The sequence below is a fragment of the Bos indicus x Bos taurus genome, chromosome 29, assembly GCF_003369695.1.
Source record: "Bos indicus x Bos taurus breed Angus x Brahman F1 hybrid chromosome 29, Bos_hybrid_MaternalHap_v2.0, whole genome shotgun sequence".
Taxonomy (NCBI): domain Eukaryota; kingdom Metazoa; phylum Chordata; class Mammalia; order Artiodactyla; family Bovidae; genus Bos; species Bos indicus x Bos taurus.
Window position 1 is genome coordinate 50,899,133 of NC_040104.1, and position 20,704 is coordinate 50,919,836.

At 49.8% G+C, this 20,704-nt stretch overlaps 1 protein-coding gene across 1 annotated transcript in view; it reads left to right on the top strand.

Annotated features, from left to right (window-relative positions):
* The first annotated feature begins 1,952 nt into the window (after positions 1-1,952).
* The window catches only part of LOC113886096 (ankyrin repeat domain-containing protein 26-like), a 76,876-nt gene continuing 58,124 nt past the window's right edge, over positions 1,953-20,704 (top strand). The window contains 4 exon segments of the mRNA XM_027532025.1: positions 1,953-2,005; positions 6,850-6,904; positions 13,926-14,071; positions 14,616-14,765. Coding sequence (XP_027387826.1) covers positions 1,953-2,005; positions 6,850-6,904; positions 13,926-14,071; positions 14,616-14,765 — 404 coding nt within the window.

The window sequence follows — 20,704 nt, forward strand, 5'->3', positions numbered from 1 at the left end:
AGTGTGGGGTCATATCATTTTCGGATAGTTCCTTGGTCCGGCTTATATTTCTCAAGATCTACAGGCCCCTCCTATGTAGTCGGTACTAACTACAGGGTTTTAATTTATTGCCTCTGTCACTTCCAAGGCGGTTCCCTCTCTTTTAGCTTCTTCTGTTTGCTGCTGTCTTCAGTGTCTGATTTCCACCCTGACACAAGGGGGCGGTGGTGGACACTTTTTTTAGGCTCACTTGTTCAGTCACACTTTGGGGAGGGAGGGACGCTGCAAACAAATAACACTGGCGTGTGCTCGCAGTGTCTCAGCCACACTGGGCGAGGCCCTCCACTCATGGCACGTATACTCTCCCTGCCCACACTGCTCATGCTCTAGGTTCCTCCATCAGGAACCATCCGAGGCCAGTCCTGGGCTGCATGCACCTCCCAGATCTAAGCTGCTCAGGTTCAGGCACTCGGGTAGTCCTCGAGGTGCAGATTTGGTTGGGCCTGTGTTTTGTGTCCTTCCCAGGTCAGAGCAGCTCAGGTGATGAGGTGTTTGGTGAGCACAGTCACTGCGACTTATCGCCTCCCCTGTCCCTGCCGCTCAGTTTTCTGGGTGTACAACTGGCACACCTTCTCAGGTGGATGTTGACTGTCCAGAACCCCAAGTTAGCAAAGAAGCCTGCTTTCAGTTTGGTAGATAATGTCTCTCTGGGGCTGCAATTGCCCCCTTCCAGCTCTGGCTGCCTGTCACTAGAGGGGAATGGTCTGCAGCAGGCTAGCTCTGTTCAGTCCTTTGTTCTGTGAGCGGGCCCGGTGGTGTCTTAGGTTAGGGCTTTTCACGTGGTAGCAATCCCACAGTCTGGTTTGCTAGCCCAAGTTAGTTCCCTCAGATTGCCCTCGGGGCATTCAGGCCCGGTCCTTACTCTAAGCAATGCAGCCTGCACCTCCCTGCCCAGTCCCTGCTTGCTAGTGGGGGGTGCAGGCATCTGTGCTGCTTCTCTGCTGGGGGAGTTACTGTTGGGCATGTAATCTGTGGGTTTTAATTATTTATTTTTTCTCCCAGTTATGTTGCCCTCTGTGGTTCCAAGGCTCTCCACAGACTCGGCAGTGAGAGTGTTTCCTGGTGTTTGGAAACCTCTCTTTTTAAGACTCCCTTCCCGGGATGGAGCTCCGACTCTACCTCTTTTGTCTCTTTTCTTGTCTTTTATATTTTTCCTACGTCCTTTCAAAGATACTGGGCTGCTTTTCTGGGTGCCTGATGTCCTCTGCCAGCATTCAGAAGTTGTTTCCTGGAATTTACTCAGTGTTTAAATGTTCTTTTGATGAATTTGTGGGGGAGAAAGTGGTCTCCCCGTCCTATTATTCCACCATCTTAGGATTGCCTCCTCAAGTACCCTTTCGAGTTTCAAGAGGAAACGTGGGATTTCCCTTGAGATGCTGCAGCAGAAAAGGACCTCAACTTGCGTTGAGGGGAGAATATCATGGTTTTTCTCAAGTTGCAGCAGGAAACATGGGGTTCCTCTCCAGTTTTCAGGAACCTGCTCATCTTGCCTCAGGGACCCGCTTGTCTTGCCTCATGAAAGTCAAGTCTCCATTTGAGTTGCGAGGGGCCTCTAGGCGTTTCTCTTAAGTTGGTTCAGGGGCATAGAGCCTCATCTCAAGTTGAGGCTAGAACCTCAGGGTTCCTTCCAGTTCTGACATTGATCTTTGGGTTCCTATGGAGTTTCAACAGGGGATTCCGGCCTCCTCTCGTGTTGAGACATGGAACTCCACTTTCCAATCGAGGTGTAAAAGGGGTGTCAGGCTTCCTGTTGAATTGACATAGGGATCTGGGGCTTTTTCTCGAGGTGCTGCAGGGCTGTCAGACCTCCCTTCGTGTTGTGAGTTGATACTTGGGGTTACAGTCAAGTCATTGAAAAGGAATCAGGTTTATCTGGAGTGGATGGGGCAATCGGGGTCTTTTTAAATTGAGGCATGACTCTCGGGGATTCTCTCGAATTTCAAGGTGAGACTGGCCTCCTCTTGAGGTACGACGGGAAGGTCAATATTTCTTTACTGACGAAGCAGGGGAATCGACCCTCATCTTGAGTTGAGGAGGGGAAAACGGGGCTCTTCTTGAGTTGTGGTGTGAAACTTGGTGTTCCTTTCGAGTGGGGAAGGGTATCAGGAAACTTCTTGAGTTGCATAAAGGGTGTCAAGTACCCTTTTAAGTTTTAAGAGGGAATGTGGGATTTCTCTCGAGACACTGCTCTGGAAAAGGGCCTCAACTCACATTGAGGGGAGAAACTCATGGTTTTTCATGAGTTGCGGCTGGAAGCTTGGGGTTCCTCTCGAGTGGCCATGGGGACCTCAGGGACCCGCTTGTGTTTCCTCAGAGAAGTCAGGTCTTTTTTCGAGTTGTGAGGGGCATGTCCTCTCAAGTCACTGCAGGCGAATAGGGCCGTATCTAGAGTTCAGTCAATAAACTCAGTGGTCCTCTCCAGTGGGGACAGGGATCTCGGGGTTCCGATCAAGTTTCAACTAGGGAGTCAGTCCTCGTCTCATGTTGAGGCATGGAACTCTGCTTTCCTCTCGAGTTGTAAAAGGGCTGACAGGCCTCCTGTCGAGTTCAGGCGGGGAATTTGGGCTTTTTAAAGAGGATCAGCGGAGGAGACAGGCCTCCCATCATGTTGTGAGGGGATACTGGGTGTTCCGTTGGAGCTGGTGCAGGGGAATCAGGACTTATCTCGAGTTGAGGGGGAGCTCGGTGTCCTTTTTCCTTGCAACAGGTTATGCGGGGTTCCACTCGAGTTTCAATAGGCGAGACAGTCCTCCTCTTGTGGTGTGAGGGGAAGTGGGATTCCTCTTGAGTTAAAGCAGGGAATGGACCTTCTTCTCCAGATGACGTGGGAAAGATGGGACTCTTCTTGAGTTGTGGTGGGAAATCGGGTTTCATCTCGAGTTGTGACGGGGTCTCTGGGCTCTTTTGAGTTGCATGAAGGGAGACAAGCCTCCTCTCGAGTTTTGAGAGGGAACTCAGGATTGCTGTCTAGGCAATGCAGGAAAAAAAGGCCTCATCTCATGTTGACGGGGGAATCTTGTGGGTTTTCTCAAGTTGGGTTCCCTTGACTTGCGACGGGGACCTCAGGGAGCTTCTCATGTTGCCTATGGGAAGTCAAGAATATTTTCAAGGTTGAGGGGCCTCACAGGATTCCTCTGGAGTTGGTGCAATGGAATAGAGCCTCATCTCGAGTTGAGGAAGGAACCTCAGGCTTCGTCTCCTGTTCTGACATGGATCTCGGGATTGTGTATACAGTTTCAAAAAGGGAGTCAGGTCTCAACTTGTGTTGAGGCATGGAACTCTGATTTCTTCTCGAGTCATAAAAGGGGTTTCAGGCCTCCAGTCGAGTTGAATTTGGGACCTGGGTCTTTGCTTGAATTTGCAACTGGGGTATCAGTCCTCCCTTCATGTTGTGAGTTGATTCTTTGGGTTACATTCGAGGGTTTCAGGGGAATCAGGCCTTATCTCGAGTGGATGGGGAAATCGGTGTCTTTTGAGTTGTGCTAGGACTCCCGGGTTCCACTACAGTTTCAAGTTGAGACAGGCCTCCTCTTGAGGTGCAATGGGGATGTCGGCATTCCTTTCCAGACGAGGCAGGGGAATCAACCCTCATCTCGAGTTGAGGAAGGGAACACAGGGCTCTTCTTGAGTTGTGGCGGGAAACTCAGGGTTCCTCTTGAGTGGGGACGGGTATCTCGGGAAACTTCTTGAGTTTCATAAAGGGTGTCAAGTACCCTTTCGAGTTCCAGGCGGGAACGTGGGATTTCTTTTGAAACGCTACAGCTTAAAAGGGCCTCTTCTGGTGTGGAGGGGAGAATTTCGAGGTTTTTGTCGAGTTGTGGCGGGAAGAAGCTTAGGGTTCCTCTCGAGTTGCATGGGGACCTGGGGGACCCGCTCGTGTTTCCTCAGGGAAGTCAGATCCCCTTTTGAATTGCGAGGGGCACCTCGGGATTCCTCTCACGTTGCTGCAGGGGAATAGGGCCTCATTTCAAGATAAGGCGGGGACCTCGGGCTTCCTCTCCATTTCTGACATCGATCTCGGGGTTTCTGTGGAGTTTTCACAGGGGAGTCAGGCCACGTCTTGTGTTGAGGCATGGAACTCCACTTTCCTCTCGAGTTGTTAATGGGGTGTCAGGCCTCTTGTCGACTTGTATTTGGAACCTGGGCTCTTGCTCGAGGATACAACTGGGGTGTCAGTTCCCCTTCGTGTGGTGACTTGACACTCGGGGTTACATTCCAATTGGTGCAGGGGAATCAGGCTTTATCTAGAGTGAATGGGGAAATCGGTGTCTTTCTGATTGTGGCACGACCCACGAGGGTTCCTCTCGAGTTTCAATGTGAGACCATTCTCTTCTTGAGGTGCGACAGGAATGTCAGGATTCCTTTCCAGACAAAGCAGGGGAATCAACCCTCATCTCGAGATGAGGAGGGGAAAAGGGGCTCAGATTGAGTTGTGCCGGGAAACTCGGTGTTCCTCTTGAGTGGGGACAGGTATCCTGGGGAACTTCTTGAGTTGCATAAAGGGTGTCAAGCACCGTTGCGAGTTTCAAGAGGGAATGTGGGATTTCTCTCGAGACGCTGTGGCAGAAAAGGGCCTCATCTCATGTGGAGGGAAGAATCCTGTGGTTTTTCTCGAGGTTTGGCGGGCAGTTTGGGGTTCCACTCGAGTTGTGACAGAGACCTCAGGGTCCCGCTCATATTGCCTCAGGGAAGTCAGGTCTCATTTTGAGTTGTGACGGGCTCCTCAGGATTCCTCTCAAGTTCCTGCAGGGGAAATAGGCCTCATCTACTCTTGTGTCCAGAAACTCCGTGTTCCTCTCCAGTGGCTACAGGAATCTTGGGGTTGCTATCAAGGTTCCCTTGGGGAGTCAGGTCTTGTCTCGCATTGAAGCAAAGAACACTGCTCCCCTCTCGAGTTGCCACGGGTATCTCTTGGAGCCCCTTGAGTTCCATACAGGAAGTCAAGCCTCCTCTTGAGTTTGGAGAGGGAACTTGGGATTGGTCTCTGGGTATTGCAGGAACAAAGGGCCTCATCTAGCGTGGATGGGGGAATCTCTTGGTTTTTCTCGAGTTGCAGCGGGAGGCTTGGGATTCCTCTCCAGGTACCACGGGGAACTTAGGGAGCCACTCTTGTTGCCTCAGGGCACTCAAGTCTCCACCCGAGTTGCGAGGGGGAGTGCGGGGTTGCTCTGGAGTCATCGCAGGGGAATCAGGCCTCAATTTGAATGGAAGGGGGAATCTCAAGGTGTTTCTTGAGTTGCGGCAGGAAGTTTGGGTTCCCTCGAGTTGCGACGGGGACCTCAGGGAGCCTATCGTGTTGTCCCTGGGAAGTCAGGAATTCTTGCTAGTTGTGAGGGGCCTCTCGGGATTCCTCTTGAGTTGGTGCAGGGGACTACGGCCTCATCTCAGGTTGAGGCGAAAAACACAGGGTTCCTCTCCAGCTTGGACATGGATCTTGGGGTTCCTATGGAGATTCCACTGGGGAGTCAAACATCGTCTTGTGTTGGGGCATGGAACTCTGCTTCTTTCTTGAGGTGTAAAAGGGGTGTCAGGCCTCCCGTTGAGTTGAGGTAGGGATCTGGGGCTATTTCTAGAGGTGCCATGGGGATCTCAGTCCTCCCTTCATGTTGTTGAGTTGATACTCGGGGTTGCATTCGAGTCATTGCAGGGGAATCAGAGCTTATCTCAAGTGAATGGGGACATCGGGGTCTTTTCGAATTGTGGCAATACATCTGGAGTTCCTCTGGAGTTTCAAGGTGAGACCAGCCTCCTCTTGAGGTGTGATGGGAACCTCTGGATTCCTTTGCAGACAAAGCAGTGGAATGGACCCCCATCTCAAGATGAGGAGTGGAAAACGGGGCTCTTCTTGAGTTGTGGTTGGAAAATCGGTGTTCCTCTCGAGTGCAGATGGTTATTTCAGGGAACTTCTTGAGTTGCATAAAGGGTGTCAAGTACCCATTCAAGGCTCAAGTGGAAAGCTCAGATTTCTCTTGAGACACTGCAGCGGAAAAGGGACTTATCTTGCATTGAGGGGAGAATCTCCTGGTTTTTCTCGAGTTGCAGACGGGAAATTGGGTTCCTCTCGAGTTGCCACAGGGGCCTCAGGGACCCGCTCGTCTTGCCTCCGAAAAGTCAAGCCTCCATTCGAGTTGCGAGGGGCTTTTCGGGGTTCCTCTCCAGTCGGTGCAGGGGCATAGGTCCTCATCTCGAGTTGACACTGGAACCTCAGAGATCCTCTCCAGGTCTGACATGGATCTCGGGGTTCCTATGGAGTTTCCACAGGGGAGTCAGGCCTTGTCACGTGTGGAGACATGGAACTCCGCTTTCCTCTCAAGGTGTAAAAGGCGTGTCAGGCTTCCTGTCGAGTTGACACAGGGATCTGGGGCTTTTTCTGGAGGTGCCATAGGGCTGTCACACCTCCCTTCGTGTTTAGAGTCAATCCTAGGGTTTCCAGTCGAGTCAGTGATAAGCAATCAGGCTTATCTGAAGTGGATTGGGACATCGGGGTCTTACTGAATGGAGGCACGGCTCCCAGAGAGGCACTCGGGTTTCAATGTGAGATCGGCCTCCTCTTGAGGTGCGACGGAAACGTTGAGATTCCTTTACTGATGAAGCAGGGGAACTGACCCTCATCTCGAGTGGAGGAAGGGGAAAACGAGGCTTTTCTTGAGTTGTGGTGTGAAACTCGGTGTTCCTCTCGAGTGGGGACGGATATCTTGGGGAACTTCCTGAGTTGCATAAAGGGTGTCCAGTACCCTTTTGCATTTCCAGAGAAATCCCACCTTCCCCTTGAGCCTCGAAAGCGTAATTGACACCCTTTATGCAACTCAGGAAGTTCCCCGAGATACCCGTCCCCACTCGATACTCGTCGCGTTTAAGAGGAAACGTGGGATTCGTCTCGAGACACTGCTCTGGAAAAGGGCCTCATCTCATGTTGAGGGGAGAATCTCATGGTTTTTCTCGAGTTGCGGCAGGAAGCTTGGGGTTCCTCTCGAGTTGCGACAGGGACCTCAGGGACCCGCTCGTGTTGCCTCAGAGAAGCCAGGTCTCTTTTCGAGTTTCGAGGGGCACGTCAGGATTCCTCTTGAGTCGCTGCCGGTGAATAGGACCGTGTCTAGAGTTCAGTTGGTTGACTCAGTGTTCCTCTCCAGCGGTGACAGGGATCTCGGGCTTCTTATCAAGGTTCAACTAGGGAGTCAGGCCTCGTCTTGGGTCAAGGCATGGAACTTTGCTTTCCTGTCGAGTTGTCAAAGGGGTGTCAGGCCTCCTGTCGAGTTCAGGCAGGGAATTTGGGCATCTTCAAAGGATCAGCAGGAGAGTCAGGCCTCCCGTCATGTTGTGAGTGTATCCTCGGTGTTCCATTGGAGCAGGTGCAGGGGAATCTAGGGGAAGTTGGGATTCCTCTTGAGCTGAAGCAGGGAATGGGCTCTCATTTCCAGAGGAGGTGGGAAACACGGGGCTCCTCTTGACTTGTGGCAGGAAACTCGGGTTTCATCTCGAGTTGTGACGGGGATCTCTGGGCCCCCTTGAGTTGCATGAAGGGAGTCACGCTTCCTCTCGAGTCTGGAGAGGGAACTCGGGATTTCTCTCTGGGTGCTGTAGGAGAAAAGGGCCTCCTCTTGCATTGATGGGGAAATCTCCTGGGTTTTCCGGAGTTGTGGCGGGGGGCTTGGGATTCCTCTCCAGGTACCACAGGGAACTCAGGGAGCCACTCCTGTTGCCTCAGAGCAGTCAAGTCTCCATTCGAGTTGTGAGGGGGAGTGCGGGATTGCTCTGGTGTCACGGCAGGGGAATCAGGCTTCAATTCGCATGGAAGGGGGAATCTAAAGGTGTTTCTAGAGGTTCGGCAGGAAGTTTGCATTCCCTCGAGTTGCCAAGGGAACCTGAGGGAGCCTCTCATCTTGTTTCTGGGAAGTCAGGAATCCTTTGGAGTTGTGAGGTGCCTCTCGGGATTCCTCTTGAGTTGGTGCAGGGGACTAGTGCCTCATGTTGAATTGAGGCAGGAAACTCAGGGTTCCTCTCCAGTTCTGACATAGATCTTGGGGTTCCTGTGGAGATTCCACTGGGGAGTCAGACGTCGTCTCGTGTTGAGACATGGAACTCCGCTTCCCTCTAGAGGTGTAAAGGGGGTGTCAGGCCTCCTGTTGAGCTGAGGTAGGGAACTGGGGCTATTTCTAGAGGTGCCACGGGGCTCTCAGTCCTCCCTTCATGTTTTGAGCTGAAACTCGGGGTTGAATTCGAGTCATTGCAGGGGAACCAGGCCTTATCTCGTGTGAATGGGGACTTCAGGGTCTTTTCAAATTGTGACACGACCTCTGGCATTCCTCTGGAGTTTCAAGGTGAGACCGGCCTCCTCTTGAGGTGTGATGGGAACGTTGGAATTCCTTTGCAGACGAAGCTGGGGAGTGGACCCTCATCTCGAGATGAGGAGGGGAAAACAGGGCTCTTCTTGAGTGGTGGCGGGAAAGTCAGTGTTCCTCTCAAGTGCAGACGCGTATGTCGGGGAACTTCTTGAGTTGCATAAAGGGTGTCAAGTACCCTTTGGAAGCTCAAGAGGGAAGGTGGGATTTCTCTCGTGATGCTGCAGCAGAAAGGGGCCTCAGCTTGCGTTGTGGGGAGAATCTCCTGGTTTTCTCGAGTTGAGGCAGGAAACTTGGGGTTCCTCTCAAGTTGCCATGGGGACCTCAGGGACCTGCTCGTCTTGCCTCCGAAAAGTCAAACCTCCATTCGAGTTGCGAGGGGCTTTTTGGGATTCCTCTCCAGTCAGTACAGGGGCATAGGGCCTCATCTCGAGTTGACGCCAGAACTTCAGGGCTCCTCTCCAGGTCTGACATGGATCTTGGGGTTCGTATGGAGTTTCCACAGGGGAGTCAGGCCTCGTCTCGTGTGGAGACATGGAACTCTGCTTTCCTCTTGAGGTGTAAAAGGGATGTCAGTCTTCCTGTCGAGTTGACATAGGGATCTGGGGCTTTTTCTGGAGGTGCCATAGGGCTGTCACACCTCCCTTCGTGTTTAGAGTCAATCCTTGGGGTTACAGTCGAGTCAGTGCAGGGCAATCAGGCTTTTCTGGAGTGGATGAGGACATCAGGGTCTTTCTGAACGGAGGCACGGCTAATGGGGAGGTGCTGGAGTTTCAAGGTGAGACTGACCTCCTCTCGAGGTGCGACGGGAACGTTGGGATTCCTTTACTGATGAAGCAGGGGAACTGACCCTCATCTCGAGTGGAGGAGGGGGAAAACGGTCCTCTTCTTGAGTTGTGGTGTGAAACTCGGTATTCCTCTCGAGTGGGGACGGGTATCTCGGGAACTTCCTGAGATGCATAAAGGGTGTCCAGTACCCTTTTGCATTTCAAGAGGCAATGTGGGATTCGTCTCGAGACACTGCTCTGGAAAAGGGCCTCATCTCATGTTGAGGGGAGAATCTCATGGTTTTTCTCGAGTTGCGGCAGAAAGCTTGGGGTTCCTCTCGAGTTGCGACGGGGACCTCAGGGGCCCGCTCGTGTTGCCTCAGAGAAGTCAGGTCTCTTTTCGAGTTGCGAGGGGCACGTTCGGAATCCTCTCGGTAGCTGCCGGTGAATAGGGCCGTGTTTAGAGTTCAGTCAGTTGACTCAGTGTTCATCTCTGGCAGCGACAGGGATCTTGGGCTTCCTATCAAGTTTCAGTTAGGGAGTCAGGCCTCGTCTGGGATCGAAGCATGGAACTCTGCTTTCATCTTGAGTTATCAAAGGGGTGTCAGGCATCCTGTCAAGTTCAGGCAGGAAATTTGGGCTTCTTCAAAGGATCAGCACGGGAGTCAGGCCTCCCATCATGTTGTGAGGGTATCCTCAGTGTTCCACTGGAGCTGGTGCAGGGGAATCAGGACTTATCTGGAGCTGAGTGGTGTCCTTTTTCCTTGCAGTAGGATCTTTGGGGTTCCACTCAAGATTCAACAGGTGAGACAGGCCTCCTCTTGTGGTGTGAGGGGAAGTTGGGATTCCTCTTGAGCTGAAGCAGGGAATGCACCGTCATCTCCAGAGGAGGTGGGAAACACGGGGCTCTTCTCGAGTTGTGGCGTGAAACTCGGGTTTCATCTCGAGTTGTGACAGGGATCTCTGGGCACCCTTGAGTTGCATGAAGGGATTCACGCCTCATCTGGAGTCTGGAGAGGGAACTCGGGATTGCTCTCTGGATGCTGTAGGAGAAAAGGGCCTCATCTCGCCTTGACGAGAGAATATCCTGGTTTTCTGGGGTTGCGGTGGGAGCCTTGGGATTCCTCTCCAGGTACCACAGGGAACTCAGGGAGCCTCTTGTGTTGCCTCAGGGAAGTCAAGTCTCCATTCAAATTGCGAGGGGGATCCCGGGTTTGCTCTGGAGTCACGGCAGGGGAATCACGCCTCAATTGTCATGGAAGGGGGAATCTCAAGGTGTTTCTGGAGTTTCGGCAGGAATTTTGTGTTCCCTCAAGTTGCGACGGGGACTTGAGGAAGTCTCTCACATTGTCTCTGGGAAGTCAGGAATCCTTGCAAGTTTTGAGGGGCTTCTAGGGATTCTTCTCGTGTTAGTACAGGGAATTAGGATCTCATATCGAGTTGAGGTGGGAAACTCAGGGTTCCTCTCCAGTTCTGACAGTGATCTCGGGGTTCCTATGGAGATTCAACTGGGGAGTCAGACATTGTTTCGTGTTTAGGCAAGGGACTCCTCTTCCCTCTCGAGCTGTAAAATGGGTGTCAGGCCACCTGTTGAGTGGAGGTAGGGATCTGGGTCTATATCTAGACTTTCCATGGGGCTCTGAGTCCTCCCTTTGTGTTGTGCTTTGATAGTCAGTGTTACATTCGAGTCATTGCAGGGGAATCAGGCCTTATCTCGAGTGGATTGGGGCATCTGGGTCTTCTAGAATTGTGACACACCCCTTGAGTTGCTCTCGAGTTTCAAGATGAGACTGGTCTCCTCTTGAGCTGTGACGAAAAAGTCGGGATCCTTTCCAGATGAAATGGGAAGTTACCCTCATCTTGAGATGAGGAGGGGAAAACGGGGCTGTTCTTGAGTTGAGGTGGGAAACTCGGTGTTCCTCTCTAGTGGAGACGGGTATGTCGGGGAACTTCTTGAGTTGCATAAAGGGTGTCAATTAACATTTCGAGGCTCAAGAGGGAAGGTGGGATTTCTCTTGAGACGCTGCAGCGGTAGGGGCCTCATCTCGCATTGAAGGGAGAATCTCCTAGTATTTCTCGAGTTGTAGCGGGAAGCTTTGGGTTCCTCTCGATTTGCAACGGGAACCTCAGGGACCCTCTCGTGTTGCCTCAGAGAAGTCAGGTCTCTTTTCGAGTTGCCAGGGGTACGTTGGGATTCCTCTCAAGGTGCCACCATTGAATAGGGCCGTGTCTAGAGTTCAGTCGGGAAACTCAGTGTTCCTCTCCAGTGGCGACAGGGATCTTGCGCCTCCTATCAAGCTTCAACTAGGGAGTCAGGCCTCGTCTGTTGTTGAGGCGGGGAACTCTGCTTTCCTCTCGAGTTGTCAAAGGGGTGTCAGGCCTCCTGTCGAGTTCAGGCAGGGAATTTGGACTTTTTCAAAGGATCAGCAGGGAATCAGGCCTTCAATCATTTTTTGAGGGGTACTCAGTGTTCCATTGATGCTGGTGCAGGGCAATCAGGACTTATCTCGAGCTGAGGGGGAACTCGGTGTCCTTTTTCCTTGCATCAGGATTCACGGGGTTCCACTCAAGATTCAATAGGTAAGACAGGCCTCCTCTTGTGGTGCGAGGGGAAGTTGGGATTCCTCTTGAGTTGAAGCAGGGAATGGGCCCTCATCTTCAGATCAGGTGGGAAACGTGGAGCTCTTCTCAAGGTGTGGCGGGAAACTCGGGTTTCATCTCGAGTTGTGATGGGGATCTCTGGGCCCCCTTGAGTTGCATGAAGGGAGTCCAGCCTCCTCTCTAGTTTTGATTGCTCCCTAGGCTCTGCAGGAATAAAGGGCCTCATCTCGCACTGATGGGGGAATCTCATATTTTTTCTCCAGTTGATGTTGGAGTGATTTTTTCTCCCCCCAAAATAAAGTCAGCCACTGTTTCCATTGTTTCCCCATCTATTTTCCTTGAAGTGATGGGACCGGGTGCCGTGATCTTTGTTTCTGAATATTGAGCTTTAAGACAACTTTTCCACTCTCTGTGTATGAAGCTCAATACCCAAAAAGTGGCACAGGGGACCTGATTCTCTCCATGCAGCACTGAAACTGTGTGTCCAAAAAACAGCTTGAGAATCCATCCAATTGCTATTTTTTTTACCTCTGACAGAGCTCCCATTGCTGTAGCCCTTGGTAGTTTGGAAACAACAGGACCCTAACACCTCTCCAAGTAGGCCTGCAGCCTAGTTCATCTGAAAATGCAATAGCGGAGCTGAGGACAGTAAGGCGCCCAGTCATGTCTCACATACTCCTGCAGCCTGTCCCTTCATGGGCAGTAATGCTAGAAGCTAGGAATATTTTTGCAAGTGTCGCAAAAGCAGATGAGATGCTTGGAACTGACTGTGGAATTTCAGTCCTCTGAGCATATCTGGAGGTCTCCCATGTTAGAAGCGAACCTGTTCCTTCCAAATACAGGCTTACAAACACACATGGGTTGGCTGCCTCTTCTTCCCCGAGGGAGGTCGCTTTCCCCAAGTCCTGTGAACTGAACTTCCCAGGCTATGGGAAAGCGTTTCTTGGAGGTCTTTCCTCATGGGCTGTTTCCCCTGATCCTGGAGCTGAGGTAGGGGTCCACACACACAGGGGAAGGCAAAACTTCATCCACACCTGTTTGCTCTGTAGGAGAGGTCTAGTGAATCTAAGTCTGTCTGGAACATTCTTGGCTCTTATGGAGACATACTCTGTGTGCAGCTGCATACCCAACATAGGGGCATACGGAGCCTGATTCTTTCCTTGTGGTGCTGAAGATGTGAGGCCAAGCATCAGCTTGAGAATCCGTCCAATTACTCTTGCCTTACCTCTGACAGAGCTCCCATTGCTGTAGCCCTTTGCAGTTTGGAAAAAACCGGACCCTAACCCCTCTCCAAGTAGGCCTGGGTCCTATTTCGAATGGAATGGCAATAGCAGAGCTGAGCCTAGTATGGCCCCAGTCATGTCTCACACACTCCAACAGCCTGCTCCTTCATGTGCAGTAATGCTAGTAGCTAGGAGTATCTTTGCAAGTTTCTCAAGGGCAGAGGAAAATCTTGGCTTGACTGGAATTTTGGTCCTCTGAGCAGATCTGGAGGGCTCCAGTTGTAGAACCTAACCCATTCCTTCCAAATTTAGGCTTGAAAACACACACTAGTAGGTTGCCTCTTCTTCCCCAAGGGAGGCTCTCTTTCCCCACATCCTATGAACTCCACTTCCCAGCTTCTGGCAAAGCACTTCTTGGAGGGCTTTCCTCACGGGCTGTTTCCCCTGGGCCTGGGGCCGAGGTGGGGGTCCCACATTCATGGGAAGGCAAATCCACATCCACACGTCTTTGTTCTGTGGAGACCTCTAGTAAACCTAAGTCTGTTATTAACATTCTTGGCTCCTATGGAGACACACTTTGTGTGTGAAACTGCATGCCCAACTAGGCGCACAGGCTGCCTGATTCTCTCCATGTGGCGCTGAAGCTGTGTGGCCAAGCAACAGTTTGAAAATCCAGCAGATTACTCTTGCCTTACCTATGACAGAGCTACCATTGCTCTAGCCCTTGGCACTTTGGAAACAATCGGACCCCAACCCCTGTCTAAGTAGGCCTGGGTTCTAGTTCATCTGGTAAGGCAATATCAGAGCTGAGGCCAGTAAGGCACCCAGTCATGTCTCACTCACCCCCGCAGCCTGCTCCTTCAGTGGCAGTACTACTAGAAGCTAGGAATTTCTGTCCTCTGAGAAGATCTGCATGGCTCCCGTTGTTGAAGCTAACCTGTTCCTTCCAAAAACAGGCTTGCAAACACACGCCAGTTGGCTCCCTCCCCGACGAGGGAGGCTCACTTTCCCTACATTCTGCGAACTCATCTTCCCACCTGCAGGAAAAACGCTTCCTGGAGGTCTTTCCTCAGAGGCTGTTACCCCTGAGCCTAGGGCTGAGGTAGGGACCCACACTCACAGGGTAAAGCAAATCTTCACATCTCTTTGCTCCTAGGAGAGCTCTAGTGAGCCTACATCTGTCAGGAACATTCTTCGCTCCTACAGATACACACTCTGTGTCTGAAACTGCGTACCCCATATAGTGACACAGGGCGCCTGTTTCTGTCCATGGGGGCGCTAAAGCTGTGTGGCCAAGCAACAGCTTGAAAATCTATCCGATTGCTATTGCCTTACCTCTGACAGAACTCCCATTGCTTTATCCCTTGGCAGTTTGGAGAGAACCGGACCCCACCCCCTACCCAAGTAGGCCTGGGGCCTAGTTCGACTGGAAAGGCAGTAGCGGAGCTTAGGCCAGTACAGCCCCCATTCATGTCTCACTCTCGCAGCCGGCTCCTTCATGGGCAGTAATGCTAGAAGCTAGGAATGTCTTTGCAAAGCTCGCAAAGGGCAGAGGAGAATCTTGACCCTGACTCTGAAATTTTGGTCTTCTGAGCAGATCTTGAGGTCTCCCCTTGTAGAAGCTAACCCTTTCCTTCCAAATACAGGCTTGCAAAGACATGCCGGTTTGCTGCCTCTGCTCCTGCAAAGGAGACTCGCTTTCCCTGCATCCTGCGAACTCCACTTAACAGCCTGCCGGAAAAGGGCTTCCTTGAGTTCTTTTATCAGGGGCTGTTTCCCCTGAGCCTGGGACCGAGGTAGGGGCCAACACTCACAGGGGAAGGCAAAACCACATCCACAAGTCTTTCCTGTGTAAGAGAGCTCTAGTGAGCCTAAGTGTGTCAGGAACATTCTTGGTTCCTATGGAGACACTGTTTGTGAACCTGCATACCCAGCATAGGTGCCCAAGGTTCCTGTTTCTCTGCGAGGAGCACTGAAGCTGTGCATCCAAGCAACAGCTTGTAAAGCTATCCAATTGCTCTTCCTTTAACTGCAACAGAGCTCACATTGCTCTAGCCCTTGGCATTTTGGAGACAACCAGGCCCCACTCCCTATCCAAGTAGGCCTGGGGTCTAGTTCGACTGGAAAGGCAATAGCAGAGCTGAGGCCAGTAAGGCGCCAGTCATGTCTCACACACTCCCGCAGCCTGCCCCTTCATGGGCAGTAATGCTAGACACCAGGAATGTCTTTTCAAGGCTCGCAAAGGGCAGGAGAGATGTTCGGCCCTGACTCTGGAATTTCGGTCTTCTGAGCAGATCTTGAGGTCTCCTGTTGTAGAAGCTAACATGTTCCTTCCAAATACAGGCTTGCAAACACACGCAGTTGGCTGCCTCTTCTATAAGGGAGGGTCGCTTTGCCTTCATCCTGCAAACTCTGCTTCCCAGCCTGGGGAAAAAGTGCTTCTTGGAGGTCTTTCCTCAGGGGATGTTTCCCCTGAGCCTGGGGCCAAAGTAGGAGACCCACACTCACAAGGAAAGGCAAAACTTCATCCACACCTCTTTGCTCTGTAGGAGAGCTCTAGTGAGGTTAAGTCTGTCAGGAACATTCTTCGCACCTATGAAGGCACACTCTGTGTGAAGCTGCATACCCTTCCTAGGGGCACAGGGTGCCTGATTTTCTCCCTGGGGTGCTGTATCTGTGAAGCTGATCAACAGTTTAAAAATCCATCCGATGCTCTTCCCTTACCTCTTACAGAGCTCCCATCGCTCTAACCCTTGGCAGTTTGGAGACAACCGGACCTAAACCCATCTCCAAGTAGGCCTGATGCCTAGTTCGACTGGAAAGGCACTGTCCAGGGGAGAATGGGATATCTTTCCAGGAATCCTGGCTCCTGGGTTTTAATGAGCTTCCTACCCAGCATGGTCATTAATTGGCAAGTGCTGACATTGAGAATAAACTTGGGTGGAATGTAAAAGGCTCTTTTAGAGAATGTGTCTAGCAGCTGTGCATCTTAATGAGTATTTCATTTCCTCCCCAACCCTTGGAATGTGCTGGGCACAGGGCAGATGCTTCATTTTTATTGAATAAGTTCTATTTCATATAATTATATCCATAGTATCAGCAACACCATGAGGTATATTAGAGCAGTGATTGTAATAGTTGATACTTCACAGATCAATAAGAAAGAAAACTTTTTATTAAGAAGACTGTAAGAGAATTGCTAGTTCTAAGTTTATTCCACAAGGATATTTTTTTAAAAAATGAAACAAATCTCTCCCATCATCACCAAGGCTATTGGAGGTTTGTTGACCCCACACAAGGGAGATTCTACCCCTAAAGACCCCCTGCTTCAGCATCTCCCTAAGCCAGCAACCTGTGACAGATAAGTACACTTGAAGTTCCTTCCTTGACCTCGGGAGTTTTTTTGGAAGATAATTTTTTTGACAGACAGGGGTGGGGGAAGATTTTGGGATGTTTCAAGTGTAGTTCAGTTATTGTGCACTCTATTTCTCTTTCTGTTCCCTGGTGGCTCCATTGGTAAAGAGTCTGCCTGCAGTGCAGGAGACCCGGGTTCAATCCCTGGGCTGGAAGATCTACTGGTGAAGGAAATGACAGTCCACTCCAGTGTTCGTGCCTGAAGAATTCAATGGACTGAGGAGCCTGTTGGACTACAAAGGACTGGACACAGCTGAGTGGCCTAGTATGAAATCTAGTATGATTTCATCAGCTCCACCTCAGATCATTAGATCCTAGAGGTTGGGGACCCCTGCTTTAGTTCCCTCTTTCATCTTCTACACACCTCCAGCCTGCTTCCTCCTCCTCTTCCACCTGCAAAACTACCTGCCAGGCTTCTTTGAGTGTGACTAAGAGTCTCCTTCTCTCACTTCCTTTCCTTTGAGTCCCTTCTCCTAACTGGGTTTCCCTGATGTCTATTTAGGCACTTTTGCCACAGGTGGTGCTAGTGGTAAAGAATCTCCCTGCCAATGCAGGAATCCAGTCCCTGGGTTGGGAAGATCCCCTGGAGGAGGGCATGGCAACCCACTCCAGTATTCTTGCCTGGAAAATTCCCATGGACAGAGGAGCCTGGCAGGCTCTGACAGTCAGACATGACTGAAGCGACTTAGCACAGCATACCAGAGGACATTAGAACTGCAGACTCATGGGATTGTTCTGGCTCTTTGGAGTCCCTTGTCATTCCACGTGTATGTTAGGGTCAGCTTGTGTATTACTTCCTAAAGGCCCTGAAAGGGTAACAGGCAGGAAGGCCAGGGGTCTCCAGACAGAGGAAATAGGCTGCAAGTGTCAGACGTTTTTTTCTCTCTCTCTTAAGCAGCCGGAGGAAACAAATTAGTGTTACATTTTTTCCCCCTTCTTGATACAAATTTAAAAGGAGGTTTCTCTGAAAATTCTGTGTTGCCATGACGACTCCTGGCTCCACCGGAACTTAACTTTTCTCAAACCTTGAGCTAAGCAATGCATTTTTTCATAAGGAAATGTTTGTCTTAAGCTATGTTAATATACTATGTATTTCTGCTAGACTCTGTCTTCAGATTTGTTCCCCCTAAAGGCTCAGAACTGACTTGACAAACCAGTATGTCTTACACATACCTTGTTCTCCTAATCTATGTTAATGAAACGATATATTTGCCTGGAAATATGCCTTTCTTCAAGATTCATGTCAATCATTTTATGGCCCGGGATGACTCACCTGCTGCCAATGTTATCTCGATGCATGTTGTGCGTGAGGGGCCTGGTGCCATTCTCTGAGACACTGCCTTTCTTTCCTTAACAGACTGCTAGCAGCTGTATAACATCTGGCTAAAGACCAGCAGGGGGTACTCTTACTGCCCCCATCTGATGTCTATGTCAGCAGCTTTCCCTATCTCTTTTATACTTTAATAAAACTTTATGACACAAAACCTCTGAGCGATCAAGCTTCGTCAACTGGCCCTGGATTGAATTCTTCTCCTTTGGAGGCCAAGAGTCCTGGTGCCTTTCATGTTTCAGCAATGACCTTTCAGTCTTTTGTAATTCATACTGAATCTTCATTTCAGATTGGAGATGAATTCCATGGTATTGTCATCTTAAGTCTTTCCATCACTATGGTATATCTGTACATGTATTCAGCATATTTTTCAGCAATTGTGTATAATTTCCAGTGTGTGAGTCTTGTCATCCTTGTTACATCCATGGCAATGTATTTTATTAATGTTGACATTACTGAAAGGGAATTATTTTTTTAAATTCCTTTTAAGATTATTATTTGCTACTGTATACAGATTAAACTGTGTAATCATTCATTTTTATCCGTTTGGACAGCTTGATAGTTGTCTTTACTTTCTTTACTTTCTCATACATTAAGATTATCCTGGCTCATATATTTACTGCCTTACCCCTAGTCTCAATCATTTATTCAAAGAAATTCTGTCCTTTTTTAAAAAAAATTGAATTATTTTTGACTATGCTATTATCTCTGTTGCAAGATGTCTAGCTGTAGTGAACAGAGGCTGCCCTCTAATTGCTGTGCCATGGCTTCTCATTGTGCAGCGCTTTCTCTGGTTGCAGAACATGGGGTCTGGAGCATGCAAGTACTTCAATAGTTGTACGGGGGCTTAGTAGCCCCTGCACATGTGGAATCTTCTAGCACCAGGAATTGAACCTGTGTTCCCTGCATTGGTAGGCACATCCTTTACCACCAGACCACCAGGGACATTTCCTGTTCCCTTTCATTAGAGAATGATATGTAAAACATACATGTAGGAGCTAAATATGCTCAGCTGACAATACTTGGAAATGTATACATGTATTCCAGCTTACCTTTGAACATATTCAGTTAAAGGTAATTTGTCATGATGTCTCCGTGGATCTTGTAACCTTTCCTTTTGTTTCTCTGTAACTTCCCATTCCAATGGTAAGAAACCTGGCTTCCACCACTTGTCATGTATAGAATTCAGTGCTTGTCCCATGTGGTTACTGAAAAAACTGTCAGACTGTCTTCCAAAGGGGGCTGTGCATGCATCCCACCAGTATCTTGCATATGCTTCTGTAGGCTAGTTTACTATCAGTATACCCTCCATGGCCAGGTGTCTATTTCAATCTTTACTAATTATGAATGGGCTTGTTTGCTCTAGTGTTCTTGGACAATTTGAGTACAGATTTTTGTCAGATATGCATTTTTAAGGAAAGCAATTTTATTTATTTTTGGCTGTGTTGAGTCTTTGTGTGTGGGCTTTTCCCTAGTTCAGGTGAGCATGGGCCATAACTAGTGGTGTGTGGGCTTCTCACTGCAGTGGCTCCTCTTGTTGTGGGGCACAGGCTCATAGGCTTCAGTGGTTGCAGTATGTGAACTCGGCATTATGACTTCCAGGATCTAGAACACAGGCTTGGCAGTTGTGGCACACGGGCTCCATAGCATGTGGGATCTTCCCATAGCAGGGATCACACCTGCATCTCCATCACTGGCAAGCAGATTCTTTACCACAGAGCCACCAGAGAAGCCCTCAGGCATATTTTTGATTCTAGTTTTCCACACATGTACTTGGTGAGAGAGGCCAGGATCAAGAGTCCTGGCAGCTTGGAGTCCTCAGCCACAGTTCTGGCTGTGCCATCCAAAGCCCTGGGGCCTTTGGTAAGTGCCTCAGCTTCCCCGGGACTGTTTTCTCCCCTCAGAAATGCCCTGCTGTTGGACTGTAGCCCACCAAGCTCCTCTGTCCCTGGGATTTCTGAGGCCAGAATACTGGAGGGGGTGCCATTGCCTTCTCTACTAGGTAGCATTTGGAAGATATTTTCTCCTGGATTGTGGTTTTGATGAAGGAAGTGGGATCCCTTCCAGGGCTTGAGAGTGGGTTCTTGTCTGACACTTGGAAATGAATTGTCCAAGGAGAGGAGGTGCCATCCAAGCAAGAGATTTCATTGAGAAGGGCTGCCGGGGTGGAGGGCAGGAGGGTGAGGGAAACAGAGAAAACTGCTCTGCCACGTGGCTCACCGTCCCAGGTTTTCTGGTCATTGGGTTAGTTTCTGGTTTGTCTTTTGCCAGACATTCTGAATTGGAATCCTTCCTGGGGGCACATGCATCACTCAGCCGAGATGGATTCCAGTGAGGAGGATCCTGGGAAGTTGGTAGGACCTCTGGACTGCAGTCTGCCATCTCTTTTTGACCTCTCCAGAATTCTGGTTGGTGGTAGCTTGTTAGTTCCTTGTTCCTTACCAGGACCTCCTGTTGTAAGATGACTCCTGCAAGTGTTTTCTTTTCTCTGTTGCCTGGCAAGGGTGGGTGGTCAGTGGTTCATTTAACAGTTTGTCTCTATCAAATAAGGTCCTTCACAGAGTAAATGTATAAAATTGTAAAAGTCAATGTTTTAAATAATTTATATTCCTAATTTGGTAAGTTGGCTTTTTTGTTGTGTGTTAGAACTCATCACCAGACCAAAGGTCATGTAGATCTTTTGTTGTTTTCTCAAATTGTATAGTTTTTTAAATTGAATTATGGTGTTAGTTGCAAAGTTTGTGTTTCTGTTCATTTCACCTTTTTTTTTTTTTTTAGCAGTTATTTAGTTTTAGTTGATTGATCATTGCTTTACAATATTGGTTTGATTTGTCATACATCAACATGAATTAACCATAGGTGTATGTGTGTCCCCTCACTCTTGAATCTCCCTCCCACATCCCATCCATCACCACTTCTCTAGGTTATTACAGAGCCCCAGTTTGAGTTCCCTGAGTTATACAGCAAATTCCCACTGGTTTTCTATTTACC